At 42.9% G+C, this 16,598-nt stretch overlaps 1 protein-coding gene across 2 annotated transcripts in view; it reads left to right on the top strand.

Moving 5' to 3' along the window:
- Positions 1-8,157: 8,157 nt before the first annotated feature.
- The window catches only part of XRCC5 (X-ray repair cross complementing 5), a 48,109-nt gene continuing 39,668 nt past the window's right edge, over positions 8,158-16,598 (top strand). The window contains exons 1-5 of one of the 2 annotated variants that reach the window (XM_066611687.1): positions 8,158-8,203; positions 12,704-12,817; positions 13,893-14,076; positions 14,877-14,925; positions 15,347-15,469. In XM_066611687.1, coding sequence (XP_066467784.1) covers positions 8,189-8,203; positions 12,704-12,817; positions 13,893-14,076; positions 14,877-14,925; positions 15,347-15,469 — 485 coding nt within the window. In that variant the 5' untranslated portion in view covers positions 8,158-8,188. Of the gene's footprint in view, positions 8,204-8,223; positions 8,418-12,703; positions 12,818-13,892; positions 14,077-14,876; positions 14,926-15,346; positions 15,470-16,598 lie in introns of those variants that run through there. The other variant, XM_066611686.1, reaches the window with a different exon arrangement.

The raw sequence follows: 16,598 nt of genomic DNA, 5'->3' as shown, positions 1-16,598 counted from the left end.
TCTGTTTATTTAAGTTTTACGAGCATTTGCATGTGCTATATAGTTATTTATGCTTTTCACCAGCCAAAATAAATTTGCAAGCTAAATAAGGATATGCTTTGACATTCATCCATTTTTGACTTTCATCCATGTTCTGGTCCCTAACCAGACTAAAGTGCAAGGTATGACTGTAGTATCACTGTCAGCCAAAGGAAGGAAGCTTCAACTAGTGCTTCCTAGTCTATACAGTAATAATCCTATGATAAACCACTCAAAATTTAGGAAAAAGAGGTGGGGTGGGGCAATAAGAACATAAGAACAGCCCCACTGGATCAGGCCATAGGCCCATCTAGTCCAGCTTCCTGTATCTCACAGCGGCCCACCAAATGCCCCAGGGAGCACACCAGATAACAAGAGACCTCATTCTGGTGCCCTCCCTTGCATCTGGCATTCTGACATAGCCCATTTCCAAAATCAGGAGGTGGCACATACACATCATGGCTTGTAACCCATAATGGATTTTTCCTCCAGAAACTTGTCCAATCCCCTTTTAAAGGCATCCAGGCCAGGCGCCATCACCACATCCTGTGGCAAGGAGTTCCACAGACCAACCACACGCTGAGTAAAGAAATATTTTCTTTTGTCTGTCCTAACTCTCCCAACACTCAATTTTAGTGGCTGTCCCCTGGTTCTGGTGTTATGTGAGAGTGTAAAGAGCATCTCTCTATCCACTCTGTCCATCCCCTGCATAATTTTGTATGTCTCAATCATGGCCCCCCTGAGGCGCCTCTTTCCATGTTTCCAATCCATGCTGAAGCACAGCTCTACCTTTTGACAATCTATTGGTTCTCTCTCCTCTGGCCTCCTATAAATATTACCAGACCAGAATTAGCAACCTGAGCCTGGGTCTCTACCGGGGCAAAACTTACAAGCCTTACTTATATGGGCAATATTCCCACACGTGAGCATTTTTCTATATGTATGAGACTATGGGTACATGTGTGTATTTTTTAATGTAAGTGTATGACTCCTTTTGGCTTGTATATGTAAATATTGTCTATGAGAATTCAGTCTAGCTCCATGCTGCACGAATTATGGTGATGAGAAGTCCTAGTGTACATTCAAAGTTTTCAAGTACAAGTGTGTCCTGGTGAAGGGGTATGTGTGTGTTTTATGCAGGTGTTACCCCAGTAGGGACAAGCTTACTAAATGGCCCCTCCTTTGATATTCCCTTTGAGATAGAGAAATTTCTTTCTCTGCCTAGGTCAATTGGTTTTGGAGCAGTGTTGGAAAAGTAGAGTGAAAAAAGGTGAAGATTTTTACAAATGGCAGAAGAACTGTGCACCCTTGCCATTAGGTGATATTCTGGGCTACTGCTGCTGAAGGTGGAAAGTTGCTAAGGAATATGGCAAACGCCTTCCTCCGAGGCCCTTTCTTGAGATGTGGCTTACGATGCTGCTGTGAGAACAAGGAAGGGAATGAAAGACAGTTGGAATTTTCTGTCTCTATACAGAGCTCTCATCAAAAAAGAAGACAATTTTGAGGCTCTGCTATGAGGACGATCTCAGCACCAGCATGGGGCTTTATTTGGACAATAGTTATCTTGGCCTTGCCTATATAGTTTCCTATGTGTGGTCCCCACCCACCCACTGATATCTCATTAGTTAAATAATTGTCTTGACCTGTCCTTTTGGCATGGTATTTTGAATTTCAGACCTATGCCTCTTTGATCTTCCTGGCAATGTAGGCAGCCCATGGTCCAGTTTTCTGAAACACTGATAGTACAATGGCTGCTGCTGTTGCCATTTCTTCTGAACATTAAGGGTGAATACAGGTTACCACTTAACTGAATGGTATGCATGTAACCAAGCTGTTGTCTGTGATGTCCTTCGAAGTGGCAAGGCCATCACAGGTAACAGCTTGTATATGTCAACATTCTTGTATGTGTCCACATTCAAATGAACATGGTTCTCCTTTCTCTCTGGTCAGACAGTAAAACCAGCATACCAAATAGTTATATCGATGCTGCAATAAGTTGCCACTTGGTAATTAATTGTCTTTTTATGTGCTTCTAGTGCCTGCTGACTGCTTTTTGAACCAGTGCTGCAGTTCTATTTGTAACTTATCTTCAAACGGAAGTACAGTACTTAAGAGGCTACAATCCTGCCTGAGAAATTTTGCCTTCTAGGTCTGTGCTTAGATGGAAGAAATAAATAAATTATGACACATTACGTCTAAACCTCTGTAGGGGATCAAGAACTGCTAGATGGTAAAGATGAACTGCAGGTGGTCCTCTGAAATGTAGCTTCCGTTCACAGATCTAAGCAGGTGTTCAGGGAAAGCTTCTAGGAGCAAAGCAATAATGTAGTAAATCTATTCCATATTGGTGTGTATAGGCTCAGAAGATTGTGTTTCAGCATATACATGTCCAAATCCCAGATTAAATGAGAATTTATATCTAGTTCAGTCCTTGCAAAGTTGCTGATGTTTATTTTTTTTCCTCTACTGTGGGAATTCTAGAAAAGGCAAGAAAAGAGGATTAGTGATTCAATATGTTTTCTTTCCATGCTTCTGGGTCTTATCCAAAGTGAGAAGCACAAGTCACTGCGTCTGGAAACTTTTTTGCATTTCTGTAATGTCGGAAGCAGCTTGATTTGTTAATTGGCTTTTCCTCCTTTTTTTCTTATAACGTTTTACTTTTTAGCTGTTCCCAGATATGCAGTCTCGGTGGGTTTAGGTGGATGTAACTCTCTTTTGGATTGAGCTGTTAGGGTGCTTTCAGGTATGGCAAGCAACAACAGTAGTTAACAGGAAGTATCAAAAAGCAAAAATGGCTTTACTAGGAGGCCTGGTGAGTACTTGTGTTGACAGATTTGGGGCATGGTTAAAGGAGATAGATCCAGCCAGCAGGTCTGACTCAGTATAAGGCAGCTTCCTATCCTCATCTCACATTTTGCCAAATCCATGATTTCATTGCTCTTTAAAATTAACATGAATTGGTGCGAAGTGAAGTGATCATTGGCTGTGAAAAATCGTCTGTCAGGAAGCACCTTTACTCATATCTTTTGTTTCACAACGCCTAGAGTTTTCCCCAAGAGAGCCTCTAGAAAAATCAAAAGATAGTTCTTTTATGAAAAATATTCTTTTCACGTATTTCAATAAAATGACTGAGCTATTTCTCCCTGCCTGCAATTGTTTATATCTTCATTCTCCTTGTTTTTGTTTTTTTCCTGAGTGAGCTTCAGCCAGTTTCTGTAACTATTTCATGGTTATGGAACCATGAAAAAGAAAAACAAAAAACCATGGAGAAAAAGCAAAGTATCTTCTTTAACTGGGTAAGGAAAATGAAGGCCAGACCGGGCACAGTGCCTAGCAGTTAGCAACTGGCACTACACTGGCTGCTCTCTGCATCACCATCTTTTCTGGGGGAACTGAGGAGAAACTGGGCAAGGTAGTTTGCTGTCATCACACAAAGCTAGAAAACCTGAGCAGCAGTAGGCCATGTGGGGGAAATCTCCCTCCTAGGTTAAGAGTCCTAAAACCTGGGGCTCCCCTTAAAAGCAACCACAATGATGGGTGATCTGGTAAATGTAGCAAACTGCAACCTCCCAAGTAAAATGCTGAAAAATCAAACCATAGAGAAGAAAATGTGTGATGTGACAAGACATTGATCAACTAATAAAAGGGGAAAAGTGAGAAGGATGCTTATCAAAAGGCAAGCAGCAAAAAAACAAAAGCCCTGATGCAAATAACTGGGTCTGGTTCCTACCCTACATGTTCAAGCTCTTCCAGGGTCCTGCTCCTCACACTTGCATCAAGGTGAGCAGGCAAGCCTCCAAGAAGCATGAGTTGCTTCCTATACAGACCTGGGCATAAGCACAAAGGGGTTTGTATGTGGGTGTTAACCCTGTTTTACCTATGGGATTGGGTATGAGGGGGCTTGTCATCTGAGCGCCTGAATTTCTTGCTCTTGGAAATCCAGTAGGTGATGGTGAAACTTTGATTTTTGCTTTAAGTTGTAATTGCCCTATATTTAGGCCCTTTTCCCTGTGCAAAAGAGCACAGATTTCCAACTCTATATTGTCTGCATCAAGTCACCGTTCCCATTAGGCAGGAGAGTCACATGAATTATTGTGGTGTGAAATGGAGTTAGCTCCCATCTCTGGTATGCATAGGGACTTATCAAAGGACCTTCTGGCACGTTTTCTTCCTGATGCTCCTAGCCCTGTAAGAAATGTTGCCTTTTATTGGCAACAAGAAACAGACTGTTTTGGAGTTATGTCCCACTTGCTAGTTTTATATGGTGACTGATCAACAAGTATGCTTTTCTGTTGCTATCTCTTTGTTCCTTCATGCTGTAAGAAGTGTTTGAATCCTAAAATCTTGGTCAGATACTTTAGGCCCTCACCACAGTGCTACTTTAATAAACCCAGAACAATTTTATATCTTTAACCTTGTTCTGAGTAATTAATTTATTTGCCTTGGGCTTTGTGGTTTAATTAACTGGCTCAAAGCCAAGTTCTTGGTTTACCAGTCACTCAGGAAAGAAGATGTTCAACAATATAACAACAACAAGGATCACGGCTACTATGTCTTAATGACTCAGGAGCCTTTTCAGAATATTGAGGCATCCCAGAAGCCCTTGGGATACTAGAAAGGTGCTAGAAAGGCCCAAAATGGGGGCAAAAATAGAGGAAAAATAAATTATTCTTTTAAAATTGCAAATGATAGAACCTATTCACACAGATGCAGATTACAGTGCCCTGTAGATATACAGCTACAATGCTTGGGATAATGTGCCATTTCTTGGGATGCAACTGGAAGACTTTTATTTTAATGTTCTTGTAAAATGGTCAAATTAGGCTTAACCATGGGCAGTCTTGTTTGTGTCATTGCTTTAGCCCAAGGCTGTGCTTGTTCAAGGCCAGCTCTGTTTAGATATCAAGAGCATCCTCTTGAAGGGATGATGGAAAATGTGTGTGATTCTCTCTGACTCTGAGTGCTGATGGGATTATTGAGCTCATCAGATTTCCATGGCTCCTTCTTTTTACTTTTTTATTGTTTATATGTGTGGGGTGATACACTTCAAAATAGCAATTGCCTTTTAATTAATGCTTCCCTCCTGGCAAGCATTATACACAAAAGCATCTAGTTTTTTAAACATGGAACTGAGCTATCTCATTCCCAAATGAAGTCTGCTAATCAAATCTTGATAGCTGTTCTACAAGAAAGTTTTGTGTAAATTCACCAGGGAGAAAAGATCAAGAGTACACAGTTGATTCAGAAATTATTAGCAAGGATATCCTAGACTGGATAAATAGACCCAAGAGAGATGTGGAAAGGGTAGTGCTGATTCCTTGTCTGTGTATTTAACAAACATTTTTGTAATATTATGCCAACTGGGATGAGGGGACAGGAATACAAATCATTTCAAAGGAAGAAATGATTTGACAATATGTTATGTTGATTTTTGGTATTGTGCCTAAGTCAATACAGTTACTAAATAACTCTTAAAATGATTAAGAATAAGGATGATGGTTGGCAACCTTCAGTCTCAAAAGACTATGGGTATAAGCCTACAGCATCCAGTATTCCCAGGCGGTCTCCCATCCAAGTACTAACCAGGCCTGACCCTGCTTAGCTTCCGAGATCAGACGAGATTGGGCATGTGCATTTGATCGTTTTCTGCTAGTCATTTAGGGCACAATCCTAACCCACTTTCCAGCACCGACATAAGGGCAATGCAGTTCTGAGGTAAGGGAACAAACATTCCCTTACTTTGAGGAGGCCTCCATGAGTGCCACCCAATTGCAGGATAAAGCACACGTCCCATTGGCACAGCTATGCTGGTGCTGAAAAGTTGGTTAGGATTTGGGCCTTAATCATAAATCCAGCCATCAAAAGTTTCCAGAACTTTCTGAACCAGGGCCTCTGGAATGTTCCAGCAACAATGACGTTTCAATTAAGTAAAGCTGCATAAATATACTATCCATATCAAAACAGGTGAGTTTGGTGTCAGGGTGTCTTCACGCATTATATTTTTTCAGAGTTCTAAAGAGTTTAGAACTTGATTATTAATGTAAAGATGTTAATGAAGCAAATGTGTAATTGCCAACGTTTGTATTTCTACAGCTATACTTGTGACAATATTGAAGTGGCTTACTTGAGGAGGGGGAATGCTTATGTAGACAGTGGCTGTTTTTATAGCTTTTAATCTGCTCCTGTGTCATTTTTTGTGGTTTCATTCAAATGTTTTTTTGAAATTATGTTGTACACCACTTTGAGCATAAGAAAAGCAGTACATGCATTTTTTAAATAAGACTGTGAAACTTCAGGACCACAAACCTACATGAGATCGCAACTTTTGCTACTGTGACAGGTAATGTTGAAAGTTGCTCTTCTCCCTCCACCCAGGGAAGCAGAGCCATGCTAGAACATGCTATGTGATCACCACCCTTGCAAACAGGACCCACATGCAAGTGGTTTAATAGCAGGCCAGCTGCTGAATGTGGTCAGGAACAATTCTTTGGCAGAGAGCTGGGACTGGTGAAGTTAAAAGTTTGACTAAAAACAGAAGCCGCTGGCATTCATCGTAACCAGGAAAGAATGTCTTTTTCTCCATTGAGCGATTGAAAAGTTCCACTTTGTGATAACACTATACTCAAGAAGCTGGCTTTATAAAGCCAACCCATTAAAAAAATGAGCCAGACAGCTTTACGAAAGAAAAATTTTGTAACGATATTGACCATAGCCGAGAACATAAGAGTCTAGCTGGATCAGGCCAAAGGCCCATCTATTCCAGATGCCATCTGCAAAGGACGGTACCTGGATGTAGGTCACATGTTATCTTGTGTACTCCCTGAGGTATCTGGTGGACCACTGTGAGATTCAGGGAGCTGGACTAGAATGGCCTTTGGCCTGATCCAGTGGGGCTCTTAAGCCAACAAGAGACTTGCATCCTGGTGCTACTCCCTTGCATCTGGCATTCGGAGGCAGCCTACTACTAAAACCAGGAGATTGCACATACCCATCACCTGCGATGGACTTCTCCTCCAGAAATCTGTCCAATCCCCTTCTAAAGTCATCTAGGTCAGATGCCATCACAACATCCTGTGGCAAGGAGTTCCACAGACTAAACAACAGCTCTCTGTAGACATTGAGGCTGATCTAGGAAGTGACTATGAATGTAGAGATAGTCTCACGAATCAGCAGTGGATATAAGAACATAAGAAGAGCCCCACTGGATCAGGCCAAAGGCCCATCTAGTTCAGCTTTCCACATCTCACAGTGGCCCACCAGATGCCTCAGGCCCAAATCCTAACCCACTTTCCAGCACCGGCAGAGCGGTGCTAAAGGGACGTGTGCTGCATCCTGCAGTTGGGAGGCACTCCCATGGACTCATGGAGCCCTCCTCAAAGTAAGGGAATGTTTGTTCCCTTACCTTGGAGCTGCATTGTCTTTATGTTGGTGCTGGAAAGTGGGTTAGGATTGTGCCCGGAGGGAGCACACAAGAGCCTTGCATCCTGGTGCCACCCCTTTGCAGCTGGCATTGTTAGGAAGAAAATTCTAGTCGGCACAGGAAAAACTTTCACATGTTTTTGCCCTACCTCTTCCCTTGCTTTCTCGCAGAGGGTGTAAGAACTTGCGGAAGAGATTCCCTTCCCCGTTCCATCTCCCTCCTTGAGTGTTGGGAGAGTCAGGACTGACAAAAGAAAATATTTCTTTACCCAGAGTGTGATTGGTCTGTGGAACTCCTTGCCACAGGATGTGATGACGGCATCTGGCTGGAATGCTTTTAAAAGAGAACTGGACAATTTCCTGGAGGAAAAGTCCATGACAGGTTTCAAGCCATGCTGGGCATGTGCAGCCTCCTGATTTTAGAAGTGGGCTAACTCAGAGTGCCAGGTGCAGGGGAGGGCAGCAGGATGCAGGTCTCTTGTGGCCTTGGTGCTCCCTTGGGGCACCTGGTCTCCACTGAGAGATACAGGAGGCTGGACCAGATGGAGTTTTGGCCTGAGCCAGCTTGGTTTTTCTCATGTTGTCCCTCCCACCCCCTTCTTTGGGTTGCTGTTCTTTCCCTCCCAAGGCAGACACCCCTCCATTGTCATTCTCAGCAGTGGCCATCAGGTGTCGCTGTCGGGCCCCTTCACTAGCCCAGGCGTCTGCGGAAGGAAGGGGACTCCGGAAGAAGAAGCCACCCCTGAACGCTATGGCGCGGGCTAAGGTAACAACACAGGAGGCAGCGCTGGGATGCTTGGAGCGGAGCTGCTCTGCCTGCCCGCCCGCCCTCCCAGCAATAGGGAGAAGAGCTGTGCTGTAAGCCTGGCAGTGGAGGAGGGTCAGGCTCTGGAGACTGAAGTTGGGCAGTGATGCTGCTCCCCCTCCCAGCAACTTCTCTCCTGGGCTGCCTGGGCACCTCTTCTGCTCCCTTTCTGCGGGTGGGTGAGCTGAGAGGTCTGTTTCAAGGCTCACGTGCTCAAACCCAACTACGCTGGTCTGAGCTTGGTCATCACCTGTGTCATCCCACCGAGCACCAGGGATGGGGGTCGGTGGGTGGGTGGGGAGGCAGGTGAGGCAGAGCCTCCCCACCGGAGTCCTTTGAAAAGCGCTGCTGCCCTGTGAGGCACCCAAGCACCCACAACCCACACACTCCCTCCTCTGCGTGTGGGTGCTTGGGTGCCTCACAGGGCAGCGGCGCTTTTCAAAGGACTCCGGTGGGGGGGGGCTCTGCCTCACCTGCCTCCCTACCCACTGCACATGGGGAGGCAGGAGAGGCAGAGCCTCCCCACCGGAATCCTTTGAAGAGCACTGCCTCCCTGTGAGGCACCCAAGCACCCACAACCCACACACTCCCTCCTCTGCGTGTGGGTGCTTGGGTGCCTTGCAGGGCGGTGGCACTTTTTGAAGGACTCCAGTGGGGAGGCTGTGCCTCACCTGCCTCCTCACACACTGCACATCCCTGCCAAGCACTGAAGAGTTCTGCTGAAGTGTTTATATGTGATTGTTGTTGTTTTTTTAAGTCATCTGTAGCCACCTTGTGTAGGACTAGGTGGTGATAGATATATTATGCTCCTTCAGAGTACATATGTGGTAACTCTGTACTCATGCAGAGTGGTAAGCATGCATATGTGGCATGGATACACAAACACACACACACACACACACACACACCATGGGGCCATCTGCTCAACACCAATGGGTGTTTTGCCTTCTTCACCATGCGCAATCACTGCGTGGCTACAGAGTGTTCGAAGAGGGGATTCTCCTCCCTTTCCCAGCTCTCTAGGGATGAAAATGAGAGTTGTGATGTATGGAGTCTCTGGGTGTCTTGTGCTCCAAATTGATTACAGCAGAATTTGGAGGGGGTGAGTTTATGCATGTAGTCAGTGCTAGCCCAAAACCTCCTGTTGTCTGAGGCAGCCTGGCAAGTGCTTCCCCCTTACCTGATGATGTGCCAACCTTTGCTCCTCCCATTCTCCATAGTTTCAGTTCAGTTATCTCCTCTGTTCACATTTCCTCTCTGTCTCCCTCTTTTCAATCCAAGGAAGTAGAAAGGGGGGGAGTGGAAGCAAGTTGGCAAACAGAGATGGGTACCCCTGCCCAAGCACCTGAGGCACCTGCTTCGGGCAGCAATCCTACCCACATTTACCTGAGAATAAGGCCTATTGACTATAATGAGACTTACTCTTGAGTAGACATGCATAGGATTGGGCTCTCTGTTGACCTCATGGATGGGCTGGGCCCACATATAGTGATACATACACATACACACAGCTACTTTTTCCTCAGGGTAGGCAATTCATGATTACATCACTTCTGAAATGTATAGGTCTCATATAATAGGTCAGAACAGTCATATTTAACAGATCTTAAATTAAAATGTCAGCCACTATGGATGCCTATTATTTCAGGCTACTAGTAGTCCACACCTGTTATGAACTGATAGTACTGTATTAAAATAGTAAGGAGTAATGGCCCTCTGACTAGCTGTGGCCACAGTTGGATGCTCTGTGAGAAGGGAAAGAAAGGTTGAGAAAATATCCCAGCATTCACTGGAGGATTGTGAGATCCTTCAACATTTCAGTGAGAGAAATGTTGAGAGACCTTTGCCTCAAAATCGCTTAATACAAGTTAGTGACCTCTTAACTTGCTAAAATGACTTTTAAATGCAAGCTCCCAAGGTTACAAAAACAAAAAATAAAACTCTGGTATTCATTCTAGAGTGGTGTTTCTCAAACGGTGGGTTGGGACCCACTAGGTGGGTCATGAGCCAATTTCATGTGGGTCCCCATTCATTTCAATATTTTATTTTTAATATATTAGACTTGATGCCAGCATGGTATGTGACTATATTTGGTGAAATGGTACACCTGTACTTTGAACAGGCTACTATGCTTTGAACAATGATAGTAAATGGGACTTACTCCTGGGTAAGTGTGGGTAGGATTGCAGCCTAGGATTGTTAAAAATTTTCCTGCTTGATGATGTCACTTCTGGTCATGACATTACTTCCAGTGGGTCCTGACAGATTCTCATTCTAAAAAGTGGGTCCTGGTGCTAAATGTTTGAGAACCACTGGTCTAGAGTATAAGGCACAGCACCATGTTTATTGATTACAGTATTGATGTGTGCATCCACATGCTTATACACAAGTCCAAGTCTTTCTTACCAAAGTTGTCTACTTACTACAGATTCCAGCCAGCACAATCAGGTATGAAACTGGAGTTCTGCCCAGGTGTGTGGATTTTTCAATGAGAATCCCTGCTCAGTCTTCAGATTGCCCAGCTTTTATACTTTTCTTTTTGGTGTATCTGCCAGACCTTAGCTCTCAGTCTCCTTTATCCCCCTCATCTCATATTTTGGTTGTACAACAATTAATCATTGTGCCAGACTGTTTAGGCAGTAATGGCTGCAGGAGCCAGCTGAATCTTGCATATGTACATAATCATACACTTTACCTGGCTACTTTATGTCCTGTGATTTGTGAACTTGTGCCCACTTTTCCTCCATGTAGCTTTGATACAGCAAAGCAAGACAATGTAGTAGTGTAGACAGATCCAACATGGCCTTACTTTGGTTATTTAGTAACTACGTATCATGCTGAAATTCTAGCAAATGCTTCAACAGATCATAGAGCATTCTAATTTCTGCTTATGAGTCTGTGTAATTATGCTAGTAACTGTTATTCTAGAGCAGTTGGCCTCAGGCATACTATTTCTCAGTGCCCCACCAATAAAAGAATAATAATAGTAATCCTCATAGGATTATTGTAAGGATGAATGAAATAAGGAAGTGTGTTGCCTCCCTCTTCCTGCTATGGGCTACATAGCTATAGGTCAACAAATAATAAGCGTTCCTTGAAAAATTTTATGCATCTGATACAGTTTTCAAAAAATGAGATGTTGCAAAGAGAGACTAGCGTACTATGTACAGAAAGAAATGCTGTTCATTGATGTGCATAGCCTAGGGTTGCCAAATGTGTGTTTTGGTGGCACTTCTGTTCTTCTTCACACATATATGACAAGCAGAAATTCAGTTGGTGAATCTTTTCTCATTGCTGCCTGTTTATGCCCAGAAAAGTGACACCTGCTGTACTGCTGCTGGTAATGACACTTTGCTGGAGTATTACCAGAAACTAGTTTGCAAACCTGACTTACAGCCCAATTCTATCTCCCCCCCCCCCCACACACTGGTGCAGCCAGCCCTTACCCCTCACTCCTCCATAAGCCTCTCACCCCACAATGGGTCTCCTTGGACCTGCACCAGCAATTTCACTAGCGCGAGTTCAAGGAGAAGAAAGGGGATGGGTAGGCTGCTGCTGGAGATGAGAGAATCTGGCACATGCCATCGCCGCCGGTCAACCCCCTCACACAGGCTCCCTACCCCCTTTCCTCCCCCTCCCACCGTTGGCTTACCTGTTCAGGCAGGTGGCCAGCAGTCTGGTGGGGCATGTGGGAAGGCTCCGGCCTTCTTGCTGGCACTCTGACAGTGTGCTACTTAGCACACTGCTGGAGTGTGCTTTACAACTGCTTTTCAGGAACCGGTGCTTGAGGAATGCTCATTCTGCCAGTGGGGCAGCCCAATAGTATTAGGCTGTTAGCTTATCATGATTACTGAAATAGTTAAGGCTACAATCCTAAACACACTTACCAGGGAGTAAGTCCTGTTCAATCAGGACTTAATTCCAAATAAATATATGTAGGGTTTGTGTTACAAGATTACAAACTTGTGTACATTCATTGGTCATATTGGGACATAATTCTGAGTAAACATGCAAAATCTTCACATATATTTCTGCATATTTCTTTTTGCTGTTGTAGTAGACATCACAAAACATGCAGATAATGCCCAGAACAGTGTTTAAGAGAAAGGTCATCATTCTCTTAAAGAGTGAAAAAACCACTGTTGAAAATAGATTGAATTCAGAGTTTAAATAAAACAAATCAACAGATGAAACATTTTTGTATACTGATGTATCTTGTGTTCATTTTTTATTTTTTTATTTTTCTACAGTGTTCCACCATGATAGGAGAAAGTTTTGCTGTTTGTAGATTGAAAACTGTAAGGGCTCCATAACTTTCTTGACATAGAGAAGAATCTCAGACACTCTACCTCAAGAAACTTTTAAGGCTTAGGGCTATAAATATGTATTTACTGTACATTAATTCACTGAATTATTCTTGATCATATTGTAATTGTTGTATGTTTTGCTTTTTTTCTGAAGGCAGCAGTGGTGCTCTGTATGGATGTTGGCTTTTCAATGAGCCATTCCGGTCATGGGGAGGAGTCTCCTTTTGAGCAAGCCAAGAAAGTGATGACAATGTTTCTTCAGAGACAGGTAAAAGAACTTCGTGGATGGGACAAATATTTTAAGTTTCAATAAACGTGAGGATGTTGCCCAAATCTACAACCCTGTGTTGAGTTTCACCACTCTGATATGTACTGAATCATACCCATTTTGTGATTTCATCACACTGTGTGTTTCTCTGGTCCTGCCAGTATTTAGCCAAGAATTGTGGAGCATGGGAAGGAGATACCTTGTGGGCATTAGAACATGCATAAATGCAATTTCCCTGTAAAGTGAACAGGGGCAAACTTAACACAGGGCTGTTGTTTCATCAGCAGCACTGTGTTTGTGTAATAAGGAGTTTGACTCTCAGCTTGGGTTCAGCAAATAAAGACCCTTGGCATGTCTGGCCTTATGATAGATGCTACCTGGCTCTTGATGATCTCCTGCATGGAAGCTTGGAGGCTGTGTAGAAAGGCATAGAGGAAGTAGCAACTATAGTAACAGAAGTTGCTGCCTATCACTTTAGAGGAAGAGGTTCAGTTGCTGGCCCACCAGCTCTCACGCTTTTCTCAAAGGAATTCTCCAGGACAACTAGTCTGCATGGTTACAAGCTCATGAAATCTTAATGAACTGACTTTGATACTCCATTTAGAGTAGGAAAAAACACAGTTGTCTATACTTTGTTGTATATGTCTTCCTTTGAAGCTATGCGCCATGAGCAATTCAGACCACAATATTGTCAGGAAAATATTATTTTGGGTGGGGGGGGGGGGTTGTGTCCTAAGTAATAAGCTCTAATTAATTAATCCTTTCTGTATATTCCTTGTACAGACAAAAAGGGACAAAACATATAATCCTTCCAATCTCTTTCTGATGTAGTTGGAATCAAAGTTCTTTAACAGCATTTTCTTGCTTTAAGGATTGAGGAATTGTTTCCAAATATTGACCCACAATCCTTGTGACAATTTGGTAGCTGAGTGTAAAAGATAAGTATAATTAAATATGTTTTACATATGATGCAGTTGGACTAGCAATTGAGCAATGAATCTAGCAACTGAGACTTAGTTGTAAAATTTATGCTACCTGCTTTTTATGTACCTTGTAATCTTTTTGCCATCTGCAGGTGTTTGCTGAGAGTAAAGATGAAATCTCCTTGGTTTTATTTGGCACAGAGAACACTGCAAATACACTTGCCAAAGGGGATCAGTATCAGCATATTACTGTACACAGACATCTGATGCTCCCAGATTTTGATTTGTTGGAAGACATACAAAATGTGATTCAGCCTGGTTCTGAACAAGGAGACAGTATCCTTTCTGAGGTTTGAAAATCTTTTCACCTGATAACAGGTGGATGGAGGACTAGGAACTTATGTTGTGAAAATGGTAGATTAAAATTAATAAAATGATACACCTGAGAAGTCAACAGAAGGGCCAGACTCTCTGCTTAGTGGATTTGTAGATTTCTTTATTGGAGGGTCAATAGAATTTCAAGCTCACAGCTTTCCTGATCCATAGTCGTATATGTACCCAGGTGTACATGTGGGACAGTCCTACATGTGCAGGAGCTGCCATTAATTTCAATAGAGAACCTGATCTGTGAATGCATTCCTTTGTGGATTCAAGTTAGGTTTTTCCATGTAAGTGGGAGGTGCCTGTGGGCAAGGGAGCTCATTGTTCACATCAGAGCACCAGTGCCTGTGAGCGGTCTCTGGGTGGCGATCTGTACTCTATTTTCTAAAGCTGCCTTGCTTTAAGGTTTGAAGCTTTCTGCCCTTTCCTTAGGATATAGAAGTAGAAGGATATGGAAGTAGAAGTAATAATGGCTAGATACAGGCAGCCGTCAAGAGGATCTGGGTACTCCGTTAGCTGCAGCCCACTACCCCACTGCAGTATGGGGTCAGAAATACCCTCCTGTCTTACAGGGCATTTCAAAATATTACCAAGATAAGAGTGCTTTGAACAGTTCATATATATCAGATCAATGCTTAGTATTACTGAGTCACTTCTGTTGCAAGAAAGCTGCTAAAGTAATACCCATTTTCTGGCCAGTGCATGTCAAACTATTTTCTTATTGTTCAAATGTGTTTTCTCCTTAATGTACTTAGTTCTTGATGCTCTCATTGTGTGCATGGACTTGCTTCAAAAGGAAACAATGTAAGTACCTCCTCAGTCCATGGTTGTATTAGAATTCTGAATCTGAAACCTTCTGCTACTGTGAGAGTTGCTAGTTTCAAAATATTACTCCATCTGTTTATAGTGGATACTATTAATGTGTATGAAACTGGCAATAATAGGATCTTTTTAAAAAAAGACAGTAATGTTGAAGGATGCTGACCAATCGCATCGATAAAATACTCGTAAGAGAATTGAAATTCTCCATGCCCAATAACAGACAACTTCAAATAATCAAATCTCTTCTACCAAATTTATAAACTGTACTTAGAGACAGTTAATGTTATGTTGACTATGGATTTTTGTGAGGCATATATGGCAAGGTCACCTTATTAGAAATGTAAGAATGTATTTTGCAGACTCGGATATTTATTTCCTTTGGGTATTTTTGTTTGTTTTCAAGAGGGAAAAAATATGACAAACGGCACATTGAAGTTTTTACTGACCTCGGTAGCCCCTTTAGTGAGGATCAGCTGGATATTATCATTGACAACTTGAAGAAAACGGGAATCTCACTTCAGTTTTTGTGAGTAAGGAAAGACCATTGAAACATAATCAATGTTATGGGCTGCTTTCAAAAAGGGGACACCACCTCTCTAATTATTGCAGTTTCGTGGATAACATTTTCTAATGCTTTCTAATAGGCACTGGGGCATTCTAATCTTTTGGTAGGACTGCATGTAGTCTATGGAGAAGAAAAGCAAAATTCTGCAACCAGAAAACATGAATTCTGCAACCTATATAAATTATGCAGATAAAGCAGATTTGCGTATCTTACTCTCCTTTTAGTAGTCACAGGGAGAGGCAAGAAGATGTATGGAGTGCAAAAGCTTTATACGCTGTTTACTGGTTATGTTGACTTAGTGGCTTCTGATACTTCACCATGAATTGTCCATTAATTTTCAAATCTGTCTTCTTGACTGTAAGGACTAGAAACCTAACTTTTGAAGTGAAAGCTGAGATTCTCAAAAAGTTAAACTCTGTACACTCATTGTAGGTATTGTTTTTCCTGTATATACCATGCATGGGTCTGGCTGTAAATAAGAACCATAGGCCTGCATGCAAACAACTACCAGTTGGGAACTGTCTCTGAGATTATGGGCCCAATCCTATTCAACTTTTCAGCGCTGATGCAGCCACAATAAAGCCCCTGGGTCAGAGAATAAACTTACCTTGAGGAGGCCTCCATGACTGCTCCCCCATCCCAGGATGCATCAGCACTGGAAAATTGGATAGGATTGGGCCCTATGTCTTAAAAGTATTCAAAAGAAGGCTATAGGTTTTGATTATGTAGTTTGGAATAAAGACAGGGCTGCCTTTATATCTGAGGGCCTCTTGGCAGAAGGCCCTCTGAGGCCTATCAGGTAAGGCTTACCTTGGCAACTCTAAGAGTTGCCTCTCCAGGCCATCCCATTGGCAAATAGAATGTCTCCCTTGGAGGCTCCTGTGAGCTTTCATTTGTGAATAGGATGGCCTGGAGGAACTGGTGGCGAAATGACTCAAACAGGTTAGTTGCTTTGCTGGACTACTCAGGCATTGGCAGTGGACCCTTTGCAAAGCAAAGGGCCTTTGACAATGCCTGAGTGTGCCAATCTCTTATGCCATGAGTTGGAAAAAGAAGATGAAAGTACAGGGAATACCTAGATTTTTTAGTA

Source organism: Tiliqua scincoides, chromosome 1, assembly GCF_035046505.1.
Source record: "Tiliqua scincoides isolate rTilSci1 chromosome 1, rTilSci1.hap2, whole genome shotgun sequence".
Classification (NCBI taxonomy): Eukaryota; Metazoa; Chordata; class Lepidosauria; order Squamata; family Scincidae; genus Tiliqua; species Tiliqua scincoides.
Note: the sequence above shows the minus strand (reverse complement) of the source record. Positions and strands in the feature narration are given on the sequence as shown.